Source organism: Mauremys mutica, chromosome 1 (genome assembly GCF_020497125.1).
Source record: "Mauremys mutica isolate MM-2020 ecotype Southern chromosome 1, ASM2049712v1, whole genome shotgun sequence".
Classification (NCBI taxonomy): domain Eukaryota; kingdom Metazoa; phylum Chordata; order Testudines; family Geoemydidae; genus Mauremys; species Mauremys mutica.
Window position 1 is genome coordinate 225,582,930 of NC_059072.1, and position 17,811 is coordinate 225,600,740.

Consider the following 17,811-nt stretch of genomic DNA (forward strand, 5'->3'; position numbering starts at 1 on the left):
AAAACAAAACAAAAAAATAAAAAATGGCGAGGGGATATCTTCAAAGGGTCCCATGTTAAAAGCCTCTGGGAAAATATTTATTTCAGTACTTTGATGTTTCCCCTCATAAGATACCATTAATCTAACTTTAAGTCTAATCCTATTTACGTACCTTTTTCTTGAATGTACGACAAGGTAGTATAATGCATTAGATAGTACACTGGACTGGGAGTCAGAGATGTGGATTCTGGTCCCACCTCACCCATTCATCTCCCATGTGACCACAAGCAAGTGACTTCAACTGTCTTTGTGCCTCAGTCTCCCCTCCCAACTTTTGTCTGTCTTGTCTATTTAGATCAGGGGTCTCAAACTCAAATGACCCCGAGGGCCGCATGAGGACTAGTGCATTGGCCCGAGGGCCGCATCACTGACACGCCCCCTTGCTGCCCCTGGCCCCACCCCCAATCCACCCCTTCCATGAGGCCCCGCCCCTGCCCTGTCTCTTCTCCACCTCCTCCCCTAAGCGCGCGCAGTTTTAATAAATATATACACTCAGTAATGCACCTCACTCAAAGGACAAAACACGCACTTAGATTTACTGCCTAAGGCTCTGGGAGGGAGTTTGGGTGGGGGAGGGGGTCTGGATGCAGGCTCTGTGCTCGATGCAGGCTCCAGGCTGCGGCAGGGGGTGGGGGTGCAGGCTTTGGGACGGAGTTTGGGGATAGGAGGGAGTGCAGAGTGAGGGCTGTGGGGCTGAGGGCGAGGGGTACATGATGCAGGAGGGGGCTCAGGGCTAGGGAAGAGGGTTGGGCTGTGGGGTGAGGGCTGTGGATGAGGGGTTAATGATGCGAGGGGGCTCAGGGCTAGGGAAGAGGGTTGGGCTGTGGGGTGAGGGCTGTGGATGAGGGGTTCATGATGTGAGGGGGCTCAGGGCTAGGGCAGAGGTTTGGAGTGTGGGGTGAGGGCTGTGGATGAGGGGTTCATAATGTGGGGGCGCTCAGGGCTGGGGCAGAGGATTAGGGTGCGGGGGGATGAGGGGTTCATGATGTGGGGGTGCTCAGGGCTGGGGCTGAGGATTAGGGTGCGGGGGGAATGAGGGCTCTGGCTGGGGCAGAGGATTAGGGTGCAGGGGGATGAGGGGTTCATGATGTGGGGGTGCTCAGGGCTGGGGCTGAGGATTAGGGTGCGGGGGGAATGAGGGCTCTGGCTGGGGCTGAGGGTTTGGGGTTGGAGAGGCTCAGGGTAAGGGAAGCCTGCCTTGCCAGTACTGGCGGAGGGCAGGCACTAGGACCCTGCACCCTAATCCTCAGCCCCAGCCAGAGCCCTCATCCCCCCACACCCTAATCCTCTGCCCCAGCCCTGAGCGCCCCCACATCATGAACCCCTCATCCCCCCGCACCCTAATCCTCTGCCCCAGCCCTGAGCGCCCCCACATCATGAACCCCTCATCCCCCCGCACCCTAATCCTCTGCCCCAGCCCTGAGCGCTTCCCTTCCCCCCCCCCGCCCGGCCCCGGCGGGTCCCGCTTCCCTTCCCCCGGCCCGGCCCCGGCGGGTCCCGCTTCCCCCCCCCCCCCTTACCCGAGCGCGTCTCCGGCGGTCCCGCTCAGAGCCGCGTGGTGAGGGGGCGGGGCTGGGAGCTCCACGCCGAGCGCAGCGCTCAGCCCAGAGCTCCCAGCCCCGCCCCCTCCCCACGCGGCTCGGATCGGGGCGGGGCTCAGGCACTCGGACGGAGACTCGGCGCTCTATGCGCCGAGGCTCTCCGCTTTTCTCTTGGGGGCCCCTGCGGAGCTCCCCTGGGGAGCTCCGCGGGCCGCAGGGAAGAGCTCCGCGGGCCGCATGCGGCCCGCGGGCCGCATGTTTGAGACCCCTGATTTAGATTGTAAACTGTTCGGTGGGGGCAGGGGGGAAGAGAAACAATCCTTCATCCCTACTGAGGCCTCCAGGAACTAACGAATATTTTTAAAGTGGTTTTTAAGGTACTGAAGATACTTATTATGAGAGTTAATCACTAAAGCAGCGGTTCTCAAACTGTGGGTCGGGACCCCAAAGTGGGTTGCGCCCCTGTTTTAATGAGGTTGCCAGGACTGGCTTAGACTTGATAGAGTCTGGGGCCAAGGCCCAAACCCCGTCACACAGGGCTGAAGCCCAAGCCCATATACTATGGGAAGAAGCCCCAGCATGTACAAATGTTTACAGGATCATGTTCTTACTGAGGTGTGTTAACTAGCACTAAAAAAATGTTGCAAAGGTGCAATGTTGCAAAGGGTATTTCAGAATACCTACAGACAGTGTTTCACTGTACCTCCCCAAATGTATGTTATACCATAAAGATCAGGAACAGTTAATTGGGTAAGGAGAGCATCAGGAACTATAGGGAATGAGCAACTCATCAAAGTGAGCACTGAGAGCCCTCTACTGACAGAACACATATCCTCAAAGCTACACTGTAAGAAAATGGCACCTCCAAAGCTCTTGTCTGTCTTTCAACGTATTGTTTGTGTTCACTGAAAACACACCCACATTAAAGTAAAATCTAGTTAAAAAACAGATGCCTCACAGTTAAGGCAATAACTTATCCTTTAGGTACCCTAGCACCCAGTGTCCTGGGTATGGCAGATCTTATGTGTTACAACCAGAGGCAAAATGGAGTGGGTTAAAGAACACAGTTTTAGGCTTCTCTTTACATTTTTTGACTTCTGTCATTTCAAGGAAAATGCTTAATATTTTTATTAAGATTTTTATTAAGATTTTAGAAAGTAAATGTCTCTGGTTTGTTTTCTTAATACTTGCAAATTCAATCACTAATATGTACTACATAATTATTGTTAGGATATATCATAATAACCACTACTTTGGATCCATTCTAGACTATCTCACAACTTCTTCAAGGGGCACTACACAAGAGCAACAAATTCCACCCATTTCCTTATTACCCTTTTAAAAAAAAAAACTATCCTCTATGCCAAAGAAAATATATCACTGCTGTTTTCCTTCCAATGAAAAAGTGGTTAAAAAAAGCTGCAATATATTATTGCATTAATACTCTCCCATAACTGATTTATAACAAATCCACACGCTCCCCAGAAACAGCAGAGGCATGTATGCATCTCACTATGCTCATCCTGCCCCTTAAACATTCTGTCAGCATTCTGGGTACTGAAATGAAATATATCAATTTAAGAATCTGTTCTCTTCTTGTTCTCAAGAATAGAGTAACTAAGCAAAGCAGGGGACTGGCAGGATATATACAACTATGGCTGCAAATAAAAACAAAGTTGTCAGTCCTGACAGTGTCATTTTTAAAAAGACAAAGTTTGATTCCCCCAACCCACCTACTTACTGTTACTGCCCCTTCAAAGCCTTTATAGCCCAGGGCTGAAAAAATTATTAAAACATTAAAATGTGTTAATTAAAAATGTTAAATACTTCTTAACTGCTCCTTCAGACACATCATGAAAAACTGCATTGAGGCACAAACAACATAGGCCCTCAATGCTACAAAGAGTCATATACATGCTGAACTTCTATGCAGGTGAGTAATCTTGTTGACTTCCATTACAATTAATGTCACATGTAACTCTTTGCAGGACCCTCAGCACTCATACACAGTACTACTGTGGCTTTGTTCATACTAGAGAACTGAGCTAAATTATTCGTGTTTAAATACAATAGTGCTACAACCCAGGTCAACAACCATCTCCTTGGTTAGTGTGAATAGGGGAGTTTCATCCTGCTACTCATGCTGTCCCAATAGTGTAGGTAATTATATTATAGTTTTATAAAATGGTTGGAGGATCAAGTGCTCCCCACGTTCCCCCAAAAAAGTGTGTTCAAGAAAAGCATTTCATTGCCTGTGAAAAATATGGCTCATAGAGGTCTACCACTTTCCCTGATCAGCATGGATAAAAGGGAGTTTGGTCTTTGAACCACATTACAAAACAGTGCTAAATTTACTAAGTGCTTTGGGGATTGACTCCAGCATGATTCTCAGAAAATAACACCTACCCTGTTGTGCAGATTCCAGACCAGAACCATGTTGAAAAATGGCTATAGCTAGAACAGCCAGCACAGTGCCCAGAGTGGACATGACCCCTTTGGTTGCTAGAAATTCCATTTGAATTGCAAACCTTCTAAATACACAATATAAATTTATTTCTGTTCAGCCACCGGCTTGAGGCTGCCATTACACCTCTGTGGGCCTCAGTTTCCTCATCTATAAACCCAGAGATAGCGACATCCATCTTTCTAAACACGTTTACAGAGATCCTTGGATGAAGAGCTTTATCTAAGTGCAAGGTGTAGTAAGATGGTCATTTCAGCCTGTATGCTCCTTGGGGCAGGAAGAGTCAGTCTCTGCACCTGGAGCACGCTGTGGGTACTAAATGATTACTACAAAATATCTTGCCTGATATTTTCTTTTTTCCTTGAACCTTCTGGTTCACATCCCTGGGCCAATCGCCTAAGAAACTCCAATCACCTTGAGCCACACACTCACCTTTGAGACGCTGCAGGGGAGAAGAAATTAAAAGCCCGTGTCTATTTCTGTTGTGCTCTACCCAGCCCTAAGGTAAGTTACAGGCATGAACTGGAGAGTTTCTGTTCCACTCAGAAACTCAACCACATCCTTCTGCACATGCTCTGTGCCGGCCTCCAGAACGGGGAGCCGCTCACTGCTTGCACCTGTGGCATGGGGGCAGGCGGCGCCTTCCCAACAACCTACCCGGTGCCACCCACTAGTTCCATGCCAGGCCGGTGCCTTATCTAGGCGCTGCACGGGCCGGCCTGGAGCAAGCCACGCGCTCCCAGGGCTGCGGGCAGCAGCCGCCGCCGCCGGGGGGAGGGGGCGACACACGCGCTGCACAGGGGCTGCCCCGCGCGCGCGCGCTGAGGCTCCTGTGTCTGCTCCCCGGAGGCGCCACGCGCTGGGAGCCTCGAGCCGCCGGGGCCGGCAGCCGCTCGTTCTCGCGCCGTGGGCGGGGTTAGCGCTGTTGCGGGGCAGAGGCGGGGAGCGGTAGCGTCCTGCATAAGGAAGGCGATGGCAGACGCTCGTCATGTGGCGGTTCCATAGTGTAGTGGTTATCACGTCTGCTTTACACGCAGAAGGTCCTGGGTTCGAGCCCCAGTGGAACCAAAGCCTGTGGCTTCGTTTTGGGTGAGGTTTCTTGCTGGGGAAGGGGATAATTAGATTCTTCCCGTTTTTCCAGTCTGGGGTTTTGTTAAGGAGAATTTATAGTAACATTTCTAAATAAATAAACCCGATTGAGGTCTGTGACCGGTGACACTGCAGCAGCAGCATGCACCCAAAGGGGGCAGCGTCTGCGCCTTGCATCCAGCGCCGTGCAAGCCAAGCTCCTGTGCCTGCCTTGAAAAGGCAACTAAGGTGCCTCGCAGGCTCACCACCCTGCAGGGGTTCTCTAGCTTTGCTATCTCACCAGAGACACTGTGCCATGCAGAGAGAGCGTGCCAGAAAAATCAACAGGCGTGCAGGGGACTAGCCAAGATGACCTCTCGAGCTCTCTTCTAGTTTTATGATTCTATTGAATACACTTTTTGTGTAAATTAATAGCACTTCTCTTCGGGCTTTGTTCCAAACGGTTTGAAATTGACCCATTTTTCCTTTAAAACAATCTTTGCAAGACATTTGTAATAAAAAATTGAAACCAAATTGTTTAGTTGATCAAAAACGTGGTTTCTGGGAAAGGAAATAGCTTGACAACATTTTCAAGAATGTTTTAGATTAAAAACAATTGGATTAAAAGTCTCTTTTTTAAAAAGGCAAATTTATAATAATGAAAAAAGTAATTGCTACAATGCCAGTTGTTCAGAAAAAATGGCTTTTTAAAAAAAGATACTTTGAATAAACAATTCAAAAATTTTGGCCAGCTCTAATACTGACTCACATCTCCTCCTATTTGACTTCCTTTTGTAAATTTCCTACATACAGGGAGGGTTTATATGTTAAAGAAATATGAGGAAAGCATTTAATGCATTTTAGTTTCTGTTAGTGTACTTTTGCACCTGGTAATATGGAGGAGAGCCAGCATCATATGACCAATTAGCCTGTGGCATAAGTGCTTTGTGGACAACTGCTGATCCACAGACCACAGATTATGTTCTGTGTCATAAGGAGCAATCCTAGCACTGGAAGATATACCAGTGAACCATTCTTCCCTGGAGAATATACCAGAGGGATTTATTCCAAACTGAGGAATATACTATGGGAACAAGCCTAGCATGAGAGGAAGCGAGATCTTGGGCCTGATTCTCCTCTGTCTTGTACCTTGTGTGTCATTTACACCTATGCCAAGTGTATATAAGACACAACCATTCTGATCTGGTAGCACTTTAAAGCCTCTTTGCACAGGTATAAATATCTATACAAAGGATAAAGCAGTGGCATGGGAATCAGACAGTCTGGGTTCTACTCCCAGTTTTTCTACAGACATTCACTGAGTATTACTTCTGGTAAGGTTGTAAGGCCAAAAGTGCTTACGGATTCTGGGTGGCCAGCTGAGGACACATAGGCTTTGCTTTTTAATAGTGCTTAGGACTGATAGCTTCAACATAGGGCCAGATTCTGATAATATCAGTCACATTGAGTACCACCTCATTTCTTGAGTGGTCCCCATTGTGGTCAACAGGAATATTTGTGGATTAAAGTGCTACTCAACATGAGTAAGGTAAGCAGACTCAACCAAAATAAACAGAAGCTACAAGTGATCAGCACCTTTGAAAAATCAGTTCCAAAGCAACTCAAATTGAGCACCCAAAGTCAGTGCCAGCTTATAAATTTTTGGGCTTTAATCTCTGTGCATTTTAGTTTCCGTATCTCTAAGCTGGGGTAATAATACTTTCAGTAGTGTAGTCAAGGCTGAACTCAGGCAAACTGAGGTTACCCACTTCTCATTTGGGGACTATGGAATTTATCTTCTCATTTGGGGAATCTGAAGTTGACTTTAGGTTAGTTTACCCTTTTCTTTTTTTTTTAACCACCACTGAATACTTCCCTCAAAGGGGGTGTCATAAAACTAAATCCATTTACATTTGTAAGGTGCGAAGATACTGTGACGATGAGCACTCTAAAACAATATGTGGATAAATAAACACAGGAGAACAGATCGGAGAGTGCAATCTTTAACTGTTCCCTCCTCCTGGAGTAGAATGGCTGGAGTAGCTCAGTCTGATCCTCTTTTTACGGTGTAAACCTGGACTGGATTCAATGGAATTGCCAGTGTGAGTGTAAATCAGGCCTGATGTGTCCTAGGAGGTCTTTTCCATCTCTGGTTTCTATGGGCCATGCTCTTTTGTCCTTATCTGAGCAAAACTTCATGGACTGCAGTGAGAGTTTTGCTCACTAAAGGACCACACAATGTGTCTCCGATGATTCTGTGATTCAGACCTCTACAAAGTTAGTGTATACTGGTGAGTACAGAACTGATGAGAGATTCCCAGTTTCATGGAGTATATTTTGATTCTATAACCCAGGAGACAATAGTGAATAGAAACACTGATGCCTGCAGCATGGGGACTGTGCAGCATTATCAGGAAGCGAGGGAAAGAGACAGAGGAAGTAGCATCTGAAGAGGGATGAGTGTTTCTAAGTACTGATAGCTGCTGTGATAATAACAGTTCTGCTGCTGCTTCCGGCACCCACGCACAGACTTCTGCTGCTGAATGCAAATAGCCTCATTGTGACGCATGGCGGGGAACACTGAGGTCAGCACAGTAGGTAATTGGTGATATCATCACTGATGTGAAGAAGGCTTCATCCCACCTGCTTTATCTAACATAGGTCTCCGCCGGAGAACTGCAGGGCAGTGTTCATGCTCCTGTGCTTGTGTCACTTCAGCTAAGTGTCAGCATATTTTATCCAAGACATAAAGCTATTTTGTACAGCTTTAAACACCTTTGATTTTATATCCATGTCAATTCACTTGTTCTCAAATATTTCATTGTTTGAATGCTTGAGAAAAATGCAATTCCCGTCGTATGTTGTGTATCTATTTTCCTTTGTGTGTATGTAATTGTTTTTACCCTTGATTTTACCTGCCTACAACAAAATCAATACAATATTAAATAAGAGAAACAGAGACTTAAAATCTAGGCCATCTCAAATTGCATTGGACTGATATTTTTGCATTTAACTGTCTTTATAAAAATGCTCCTGCATGATGTATGCAGTGTTGTTGCAACCATGTGACCCCAGGATATTACAGAGACAAGGTGGGTGAGGTAATATCTTTTATTGGACCAACTTCTGTTGGCAGGGGCGGCAGGTTTGTATAATTTTTGGTGGTGCCCAGAATGCATCCAAGTCTCCCCCCCACACACACCTGCCTAAGGCTCTGGGAGGTAGTTTGGGTGTGGGAGGGGTGAGGGGGTCGGGCTCTGGGAAGGAGTTTGGGTGTGGGCTTTGGGGTGGGGCAGGGAGTCGGGGTGCAGGATGGGATGTGGGAGGTCAGGCTTTGGGAGCGAGTTTGGGTGCCAGGGATTGGGGTGTGGGAAGGGGTGTGGGGGTGGCCTCTGGGAGGGAGTTTGGGCGTGGGAGGGGTGAGGGGTCAGGCTCTGGGAGGGTGTTTGGGTGTGGGCTCTGGGGTGGGGCAGGGAGTTGGGGTATGGGATGGGGTGTGGGGGTCAGTCTTTGGGAGGGAGTTTGGGTGCGGGGCGGGGTGGGCTCTGGGCTGGGGCCAGGGATTGGGGTGTGGGGTGTGGCCTCTGAGAGGGAGTTTGGGTGCAGGGGGTGGGCTCTGGGCTGGAGAAGGGGGTTGGGGTGTGGGGGGTGGACCCTGGGAGGGAGTTTGGGTGCAGGCTCTGGGCTGAGGCAGGGGGTTCGGGTGCAGCGATTACCTTGGGCAGCTCCCAAAAGTGACCCCCCCCCGGCAGCAGCTCCTAAGCTGGGGGGGGGAAAGAGGGGTCACCGCACGCCATTGCCCGGAGGCACCGCCCCCGCAGCTCCCATTGGCTGTAGTTGGCAGAGTTGGTGCTTGGGGTGGGGGCAGCACACAGAGACCCCCCCCCAGGGGCCACAGGTATGTGCCAGCTGCTTCCGGAAGCAGAGCGGGCGGGCAGGAAGCTGCCTTTGCCCTGCTGCACTGCCAGTGGAGGCGGCGGGGGCCCCGTCCCCTTTTAAATCACGCAGGGGCGGCTGGGGGGAACGTTCCAGGGGAGGCACGCAGGGGCAGCAGGCGGAGTCAGGGGAGAGACCCAGCCCCGAACTTTGGTGTAGCCGGGCCCCCCATGCTCTCGTATTGGTGGAGCATGGGCACCACAGGCCCATACAACTCAGTAACTCACCACCCCTGTCTGTTGATGAGGGAGACAAGCTTTCAAGTTTACACAGAGCTTGTCTTCAGGTCTGTGAAACTAACTCAGTGTTACAGTTAAATACAAGGTGGAACAGATTGTTTAGCATACGCAGTTAACACATATTTCAAGGGACCATTCAAGGTGAAGTGGCCAGTTAACACTCCTCCAGTTGTAGGGCAGAAAGGAAGTAGTAGGGAAGCCACTGGAAGGGGAGGTGCTTAGTGGGTTAGTGCGGATTATGGTCGTAGGCCTAAGGCTGCCATCAAGTATATTCTCTGACAGTGGAATTCACTCTGTGCATAGAGCCATCACATGCCTATGCATTACCCAAGCGAAGTCCCATTTTGGGTAGTGCATAGGCCTTGTGCAGGCTGTCTGAATAGCACTGAGTATCACCCCCATGAGGGATGGCATCATACGTGAGTGCAAGGGACTTCAAGAGAAAACTAGAGTGTGTCTCACGTTAAAATCCATTCCAGGGCTCAGAGAGAGCAGCTCCATGATCCCAAATCTTCTGGGGGAGAAAAACGATTGTTTCTTCCTGCTACCAAGAATTTCTAACATTAAAAATATACCTCATCGCTATTCAGTGGAGGGACTTTCTAATCTACTGTACCACAAAAGGTACGGGCTGTGTGGATTTGAAGGAGAGAGCAATTAACTGTTGGAACTGTTACATTATTTGCAAAAGGATATTGAACTTTTTAAATAAAGTTGTCCCGTCAGCTGATATGTCATCACTCAAAGGAGATATGTCATCACTCATTAGCTGTTCAATTGTGCCATTAAGGCACAGCTCCCCCACTGTAGAAGGCTGCTCAGAGTGTGCCTACCCCAGGGGAACTTCTAGCAGGCTATGGGAGGCTATGAGAGAGAGAGAGAGAATAGGAGCAACAGCACCATAGTACATAGATACAAAGGACCAGCTTTCACCCGTGACCTGGAAAGGAGAGGCAGGGGTGGAGGAAATGTCCTCTCCCTTAGAATTATTAACTGTTATTATTTAACTGTATAATTAAGTTTGGGTTTAAGAAGGCAGGCTCTGTTATGGCAACTATGGGTATGGCTAGACTGCTATAAAAAAACCCGCAGCCCCCAGTCTGAGAGCTTGACTCAGGCTCTCGGGACTCAGGCTGCAGGGCTAAAAATGGCAGTGGAGATGTTTGGGTTTGGGCTGGAGCTTGGGCTACATTGCAGGGTCTCAGAGCCCAGACTCCAAACAAAGCCCAGACATTTACACTGAAATTTCTAGCCCCTCAGTCTGAGCCCTGCAAGTCCAAGTGAGCTGACCTGAGCCATCCATGGCCAAGCCACGAGTCTTTTCTTGCAGTGTAGATGTAACCTATTGGGCCATAGTCCTCCTTGGTAAAACTCTGTATAAGTTGATGGAGTTACACCCAGGATGAATTTGCCCCGTTATGGTTACATTTAGGCACGATTACCACAGAAGCTGCACAGTTCTGGTGATGTGAAGTGGAAAAAGAAAGATTATTTGGGGTTGGAAAGAGTGTCCAGGATATTTGACTTTTTAAGTTATATTTATGTGACTTTTTTTTCACTCCAGCCACTCAATGACTTTTTCTTTAAAATGCTGTGCTAAATCAACATCCCTGGTTACGTAACATTTTCTTAATCAATAAGAAGCAAAGGGCAGAAAGCAGCAGTGGCTTAATCTAGCAGCAACACATTTGACCTATGCAGTGATTTATCTGCTGGCTACCTGTAAAATCTTAGATCTCCTGAATCTCTTTTTCAGTAGAAACACCAATACTATCCTTCCACTAAAGTCCCCGACAGTCATACCTAGTTAATAGGGCTGTAGGCTCTGAGCCAAAGTGAGAGTCTTTCCACTGACTTCAATAGACTTTAGAGAAGGCTCTTGCTGTCTTCAATTTAAAACTGTTATTACAATGGTCTGCAATTTAAATTGTCTGATAGTGACTTTTAATGGAAGGATACTATGAGGTAGAACTTTTAGCAAAGGAAGGCTTCTTATGGTGGTTTATCTTTTGGTTCAAGATTTTAGAAGTAGTCAGCAGATCAATCGCTGCATAGGTCAAATGTGCTGCTTCTCCTAGATTAAGTCATTGCTGCTCTCAATCCTTTGCTCTTTGTGGGCTGAGAAAACATTATAACCAGGGCTGTTTTCTAAGCATGACAGTTTTTAGAAAAACAAACATCACCAAATGGTTATGGTGGGAAAAAATGAAGGGGGAAATATAATATGTACACACTATACACGTCATGCCTTTTAAATATTGTTCCTCTTGATATCTTCTCTAGGATGGAGCTTTGATGACTGCAGTAATGTGTGGCTGGCTTGATTGTATTTGGTAAAACCAGGAGAGCTAAGGAGAGTAAGGTGCTTAATGAGGCATTGCTTAAGTTAATCTCACTCCTTCTCAGAAAGCTGTGCAGAGCGCTAGGTACCCATTCTCGAAAGACAAAAGAAGAGATGCAGTTCAAGATGGAGAACATCCTGCTGTCTCTTCTTTTCTGCTACAAAGGTATGCACTGTACCTACTTGTAGGCACTTTTGGCTGTTTGTGTTTATATTTCTTGTTTCACTCGCCCCTCTTTATTCTGCCACTGGCTGTGGGGTAGAGAGTGAGCTCTTCTGAAATGCTATTGGAGGCACAATAATTTGTGTAAAGGAAAAATTCTAGAGCAGACGTAATTTATGTATACTTGCATTTGAGAGAGAGCGCGCGAGAGAAATGATTTCTCATAGTTCTCTGAATACCAAATAATTGCTGTTTTAAAAAATTGACATATAATTTGCCAAAATATAAATTTGGACAGGAGACTGTAATGATTCTTAATCAGGGAGTAAATAATAGTTATTTGAAAAATGAGGTACTGTATAATATGAAGGAGCTGGTCTCTCATGAATCAAACCTCTTGATTAAGTGAAGGTTGGTTGTGACCCTTGACAGCATAACATTGCATTTCTGATTATACAGATCCTTAGTTTCCAAAGATTTTTCAGAGGTTTCCAGAACTGGAAAATCAGAGTTGTAGTGGAAAGGTTTCAAAAGAACTCCTATACTGTATAAAAAATAGATATCTGAAGAAAAATTGAAAAGTATTTACTGATTTTGAAGCTATCCAAAATTTAAGTTTAAGGAAACCATCAATAATAGGAGTTTAATATGAGTTGTCAAAGTCCAGAAAATGTAGGGGTCACAGCTACCCTCCATCCTAAATTAACCCCATTGTGCCTAGGTATTACCAGCGTTAGCTACAAGTAGATACATTTATACACTCGTTTGAAATTCTGACCCCATTCGAATCAAAGGCAAAACTCCCATTAATGTCAATGGGCAGGATTTCACCCCTTAATATCTAACCACATTAAGGATCACAGAATTTCACAAGTCAGAGAATATAGACAATCCAATTCATCCTTCTGAGAATGCAAAATTGTTCCTTTCAATATATTTTTTATTGTTTTGTCTAGTCTAGTTTTTAAAGTCCCAAACCTATTCATATCCATGTCCACTATTTTAGCCTAATGTTTTTTGTGATCAGGCCAGTTTTCCCAAATTAGTCCTGTCTTAATTTCATCCTATTATTCCTTGTTGTAGCTCAGAGTATCTCACACAATAATTTAGCTCCTTTCAGCTATTTGTACACTGTTATAATATCCCATATCTCTCTGTCTTAGTTTGCATGTAGCTGACTTGTCAGCCTTCTACCAGGAACTTATGGGTGTAAGCCAAACCTTTAGCATTACTTGACTGGGTGTGGAGGGGCTTTATTGTGATGTGTTTCTATTTTCCTATGAATCCCAGCACTGCTTCGTTTTGATTGGGCACCCACATTTCTGCAAAAAATTACTTGCGCCATCACTTTCCAAACTTTGCTTTCTGTATTTCATGTTTTTCTCTCCTTCCTCACTGAAGTGCCTTCTATACTGCACATTTACCTCCTGTACATTAAAATGACTGCGGTCCAGTCTTTCATTCCAATCCCTTAGAATTCCCATCAGCTTCTCCCTGTAGCTTAAACCATCAAGAAGGTGCCACCAGGTCAGTCACGTAAGCTATGAGCAGTTATCCTGTACTAACCAATTTAGTTGTTCTCTTCAGTTTGACATGCACCTTTTGGCCGGTTCTTATATTTGCAGTGGGCCCTACCAAAGCAGCAGCAGATGGTGCTAAGGCAAGCTCTTGTGACTAGTGTCTGAGCAGCTGTTGGTCCCAAATCCATATGGAAATAAAGTGCACACCGAGCTTTCTATTGACACAAATATGTTTTAACGCATTAAATGTGACATGTTTATTCTGCATTCTTCTGTCAGTGTCTGTATATGCATGGAAAAATGAACTCATCCCTAAATTTAAAAAAAAAAAGAGCCTCTTCTGTATTAGCTGTGGGTTTAACAAGACATTCAAATCACATTAAGGGCCACCTTAAGTTACACCCAGGCTACCCCAATACATCTAATGGCAGCAATATACCTTATGCCCATCAATACTAAGGAAGAATGGTGTGAATCTCAAGATCAGAGCTGCTCAACATTTCTCAGATGAAAAAAAATAATTAAAAAGGGCCTTTTTTCAAAAGCAAAAAAACCCATTTTGAAAAACTGTTTTTGAAATTATTTGGGTTTTGCAAATACTTTTCACAATACCTTTTTATTGAAAAATGTATCAAAAACATTACTGAAAACATCAAAAACATTATGAAAATGGTTGTTGCAATTGTTTCCATTTACCAAAACATTGTAATAATCATTTTGTTAGTGGTTTTTTATAACATTTTTGATTAAAAAATAATTAACTTTTCACACATAAAAATAAAAAAAACTAGAACTCTGAAGTGGATCCAGTTTGGGTGTTGTGAAACAGAAACAATTTGAAAACTTTGAAGTCTTCATAATTTTGCTTTTTTGATCATCTGTAATTAAGATGCCTGAGGTGAAATCCTTGTCCCACTGAATTCAGTTGAAGTTTTTTACTTCAGTGGGGCCGGGATTTCAATCCAGATGCCTAAATTTCCAAATACATATTTATGTCTTGCCTACCCCAGGTCACAAAACATGATGTTTATATCATTATTTTCTACTTTGTATTAAAGGGAAAGGATATGGAACATTCCTAGCAGATTTAAAGAGCAGAGAGAAGTTTAAAATAGCATCTGTCTCTTCTTGGGGAAGTGGCTGGTTCAGGAGATGGCTAATGAGATACTAACCTTTCATCATTTATGTCTCTGGCTCAAATCCTGCCCTGATTGGTAGTTACTGAAATGAACTGGTGGCCTCAGCCCAGGAAACACACATAGCTGCATCACAACTGGCTCCCTATTGGCTGTGGAGAAAACACATGAATAAAATTAGAGCGGGGACCAGGAGTGAAACTGCGCAAGATCTGCAACTGCACTGAGGGGGACACATCAACAGGATAGCAGATAGAAGAACAGGTCCCCCTTATGCCCCACAGCAGCTCTGTTGATGTCTATTGGCAATCTTTGTAGACCAGCCAAGGGATGCATTGGTGTGAAGACTTCAGGTCAAATTTTGAAGGGGGCCTTGAAACTTAAGAGCTGAAGTCCCATTTTCAAAAGCAAACTAGGCTCTTAAGGACAGATTCTCAAAGGTATTTAGGTGCTTTAAGATGCCAATAGGCACCTAGTAGGATCTTCAAAAGCACTTAGGTGCCTAACTCCCACTGCAATCAACTTTGTTCAAATCTGCCCCATACACAGGGTACACATGATACAGATTCAGTGGAATTCACCCCGTGTGGAGGAACAGCCCAAGACCTCTGCTTCACTTAAGTTCCAGTAAAGCCCTATTTAGAGGTTTTAAGTGGCAACGGTAAGTTTGCTGGGCCCCTCTGACAGGGGATAAAATCCTGGCCTGACTGACCACTAAGTGCCTAAGTCTCTTTTGAAAAAAAAAAGGGATGCAAGCTCCTAAATCATGTTGGCAGTTTTCAAACTTTTGTCCTGAGTTACTATATCGCAAGCATTTGAACCCTGCAGCTCAGGGCTAAGGCACACAAAACATACATTGTTGGTGTGTGTGCTGCTTTTGTAACATCCAAGGAATAAGCCCTGGAAAAACATGAGAACCTGGCTGAATCTGGTTATTAAACCTGAACAGAAGGGTCCCTGTAACACAATTCATCACAAGAGCAGATTGCTAGGTAGTGTAAATCACTGTCGTTTCACTGACTGAATGAAATCCATGGAGTGTGTCCAATTTACACAAGCTGAGCATCTGTCCCAAAGAACACATTTTACAGCTGAAACGTCCAAGGGCTGAAATATTTGACAAATGGCTGACAGAGGAGTGCACACAAAAGGTGAGATAACCTGTGCAGAGGGCCAGCAAGAGGCCTATGAACCACTTAAATGCAATTTAAATACTATGGGTGAAATCCTGGCCCCAGTGAAGTCAATGGCAAAACTATGGATTTCAACGGACCCAGGATTTCACTCCCAGCACATTTGCCCTCTGCCACTTATGTCCTCTAAAAAGGGCTTACTAGCTCGGGCTGGTCCTCTGCACAGGGGTGAATTGCACTGAATATGTATCAGTATGATGTTATATATTTATATAGCATCACTTATCTCCAGAGATCCTAAGGTGTTCATTAGGTTTCTACAGCACCAATGGAATGAATTCACCTCTGGTAGAGAGGCCAGCAGGTAACCAGCATTGTAAGATATGAGGGGAAGGGAAATTATAAAGAATTGCATTTAATACTGTAATTACAGCAGAGATATTTGAATTTTTATAGTATTACTTATTCCACAGAGATCAAATTAGTCTTAAATTTTGGATTATATCTTATTTATGACATTCATTGTATAAACTACTACATAAATATATTATACATTTCTATTTTTTAAAACCCAGATATTCCCTCATCTTGTTGAAAAGGACACTGACAAGTAGTTTAGGACCAAAATTTGACGTACATGTCAAAGGTTTTATAATTTCAGGAACTCATTTGTAAGTCTAACACAGCCAAGCATGTGTGAACATCTCAAATATTATAATTTAAGGACCGGAGACATCAAAAGTATGGAAAATATACAGATGCCTTAGGCCTAATTCTGCTTTCATTTGTACCTGTGCTACCCCACTGATGTCAGTAGAGTTACATGGATGCTGAGTATTTAGTTTACTGTGTGCAAAAAGCAAACAGACCCAAAGTTGTATTTTCTTTTCAATAAACACAAACAGCAGAATACTAAGGAATAAGTTTGGATGGACTTTTACCCATCTGCATAATTATGACTTCTACTAACTTCTCTGTAAAAAGGTAGTATGGGCTGGGGTAATAAGCACTGAGTTGGGGAAGTCTCAGTTCTAATCTTGCCTCTGCCGCAGATGCTTTGTGTGGCTTTGGGTAATTCACTTCAGCTTTCTATTCCAGTTTCCCTACCTACAAACTGGGTACTTACCTGTGGTCCGTGTACCTCAGAGTGGGGTTTAAGAGGATAAAATAACAAATATCTGTGCAGTGTCTTAACCCTTTCAAATGCTAAATGTTGTATTATAAAACTCCATTTAATAATTTTATATATATTGTGACATTAAAGAGACACTATCAATTTGAAACCAAGTCAGATTCAGAATATGAATTAGAAGTAGTTTTAGGTACATCACCTATTTCTTTAGTTTTCCTGTCAGGTTTTTGTCATATTTTTTCATGTTAACATGTTTTTCTTTGTTCTGTTACTGTGTGAACTGACTCACACAAACAAGAGTGTAACTGACCGACTTACTTGATTATACCGGTGAAACAATTACATTGATTGTGCCCTATAAACTATAAAAATAGAAAATATGATTTACTAATTTTTCTCTTAATGGCATACTTAGCTGTTATCTACACAAATGATAGGCAAAATATTTCCAAGCAGACGTGTGATTTTTAGTTTGACAATGTTCATTTAAAGAAGCAAATAAACAAAAATAAACATTCTCCACATGTCTGTGTTTACAATATTTTGATTTACTTGAGTTTATTTGGTCATATAACATGATCTATTTTAATCATGTTTTATATAATCTAAAATGGGTTCACTGTTTCATAAATAGATCTCTCATATGTTATTACATCTGTCATAAAACATAATCACTCTTGAAAATATGCTCTAGCATCCTTTCAGTGTCGTATATCTAATATGCACTGCCACAAGTGATCTTAGTAGTATCCATGCTCTTTAAATTTTGTCAGTTCTGTTCTTTTCCTTTGACTGAAAATTTGTTTCCTCTTAACAGTATCATTTTAGACCACAATAAGCTGTATGCCTTCCTTTCCCAATTAACTCTTTTTTTTTCTAATAACTATTAGAAAAAAAATGAGAGGCTGCAGCTTCCTGTTCCTTTCATTAAATGTGCTGGGGTTTTTTATATACCCATGGCAGTTTACCTCTCTTGTACCTGACCTAACCCGACTTGGCTTGATCTCCAGTTAATTGCTTTCAGTCATGTGACAATCATCAATGTACATTTTTTTAAAAAGCTAGATGTTGGGTCTGCAGTATAACTGCTGCCACCAAA

The 17,811-nt window shown here is 44.2% G+C and overlaps 2 protein-coding genes and 1 non-coding gene across 9 annotated transcripts in view; 2 read left to right on the forward strand and 1 right to left on the reverse strand.

Moving 5' to 3' along the window:
• Nucleotides 1-4,772, reverse strand: part of PPEF1 (protein phosphatase with EF-hand domain 1) — a 69,408-nt gene extending 64,636 nt beyond the window's left edge. For 5 of the 6 annotated variants that reach the window (XM_045017220.1, XM_045017245.1, XM_045017331.1 and 2 more), the window contains exon 1: nt 4,477-4,695. The gene's annotated coding sequence lies outside the window, so the exon portion shown is untranslated. The other variant, XM_045017475.1, reaches the window with a different exon arrangement.
• A 267-nt stretch (nt 4,773-5,039) lies between these two features.
• On the forward strand, nt 5,040-5,112 carry TRNAV-UAC. The gene has a single exon. It is a non-coding gene; the product is annotated as a tRNA-Val (tRNA).
• A 4,102-nt stretch (nt 5,113-9,214) lies between these two features.
• The window catches only part of RS1 (retinoschisin 1), a 33,521-nt gene continuing 24,924 nt past the window's right edge, over nt 9,215-17,811 (forward strand). Inside the window, exons 1-2 of one of the 2 annotated variants that reach the window (XM_044993511.1) lie at nt 9,215-9,334; nt 11,571-11,794. In XM_044993511.1, the coding sequence (XP_044849446.1) occupies nt 11,743-11,794 (52 nt within the window). In that variant the 5' untranslated portion in view covers nt 9,215-9,334; nt 11,571-11,742. Of the gene's footprint in view, nt 9,335-9,791; nt 9,912-11,570; nt 11,795-17,811 lie in introns of those variants that run through there. The other variant, XM_044993500.1, reaches the window with a different exon arrangement.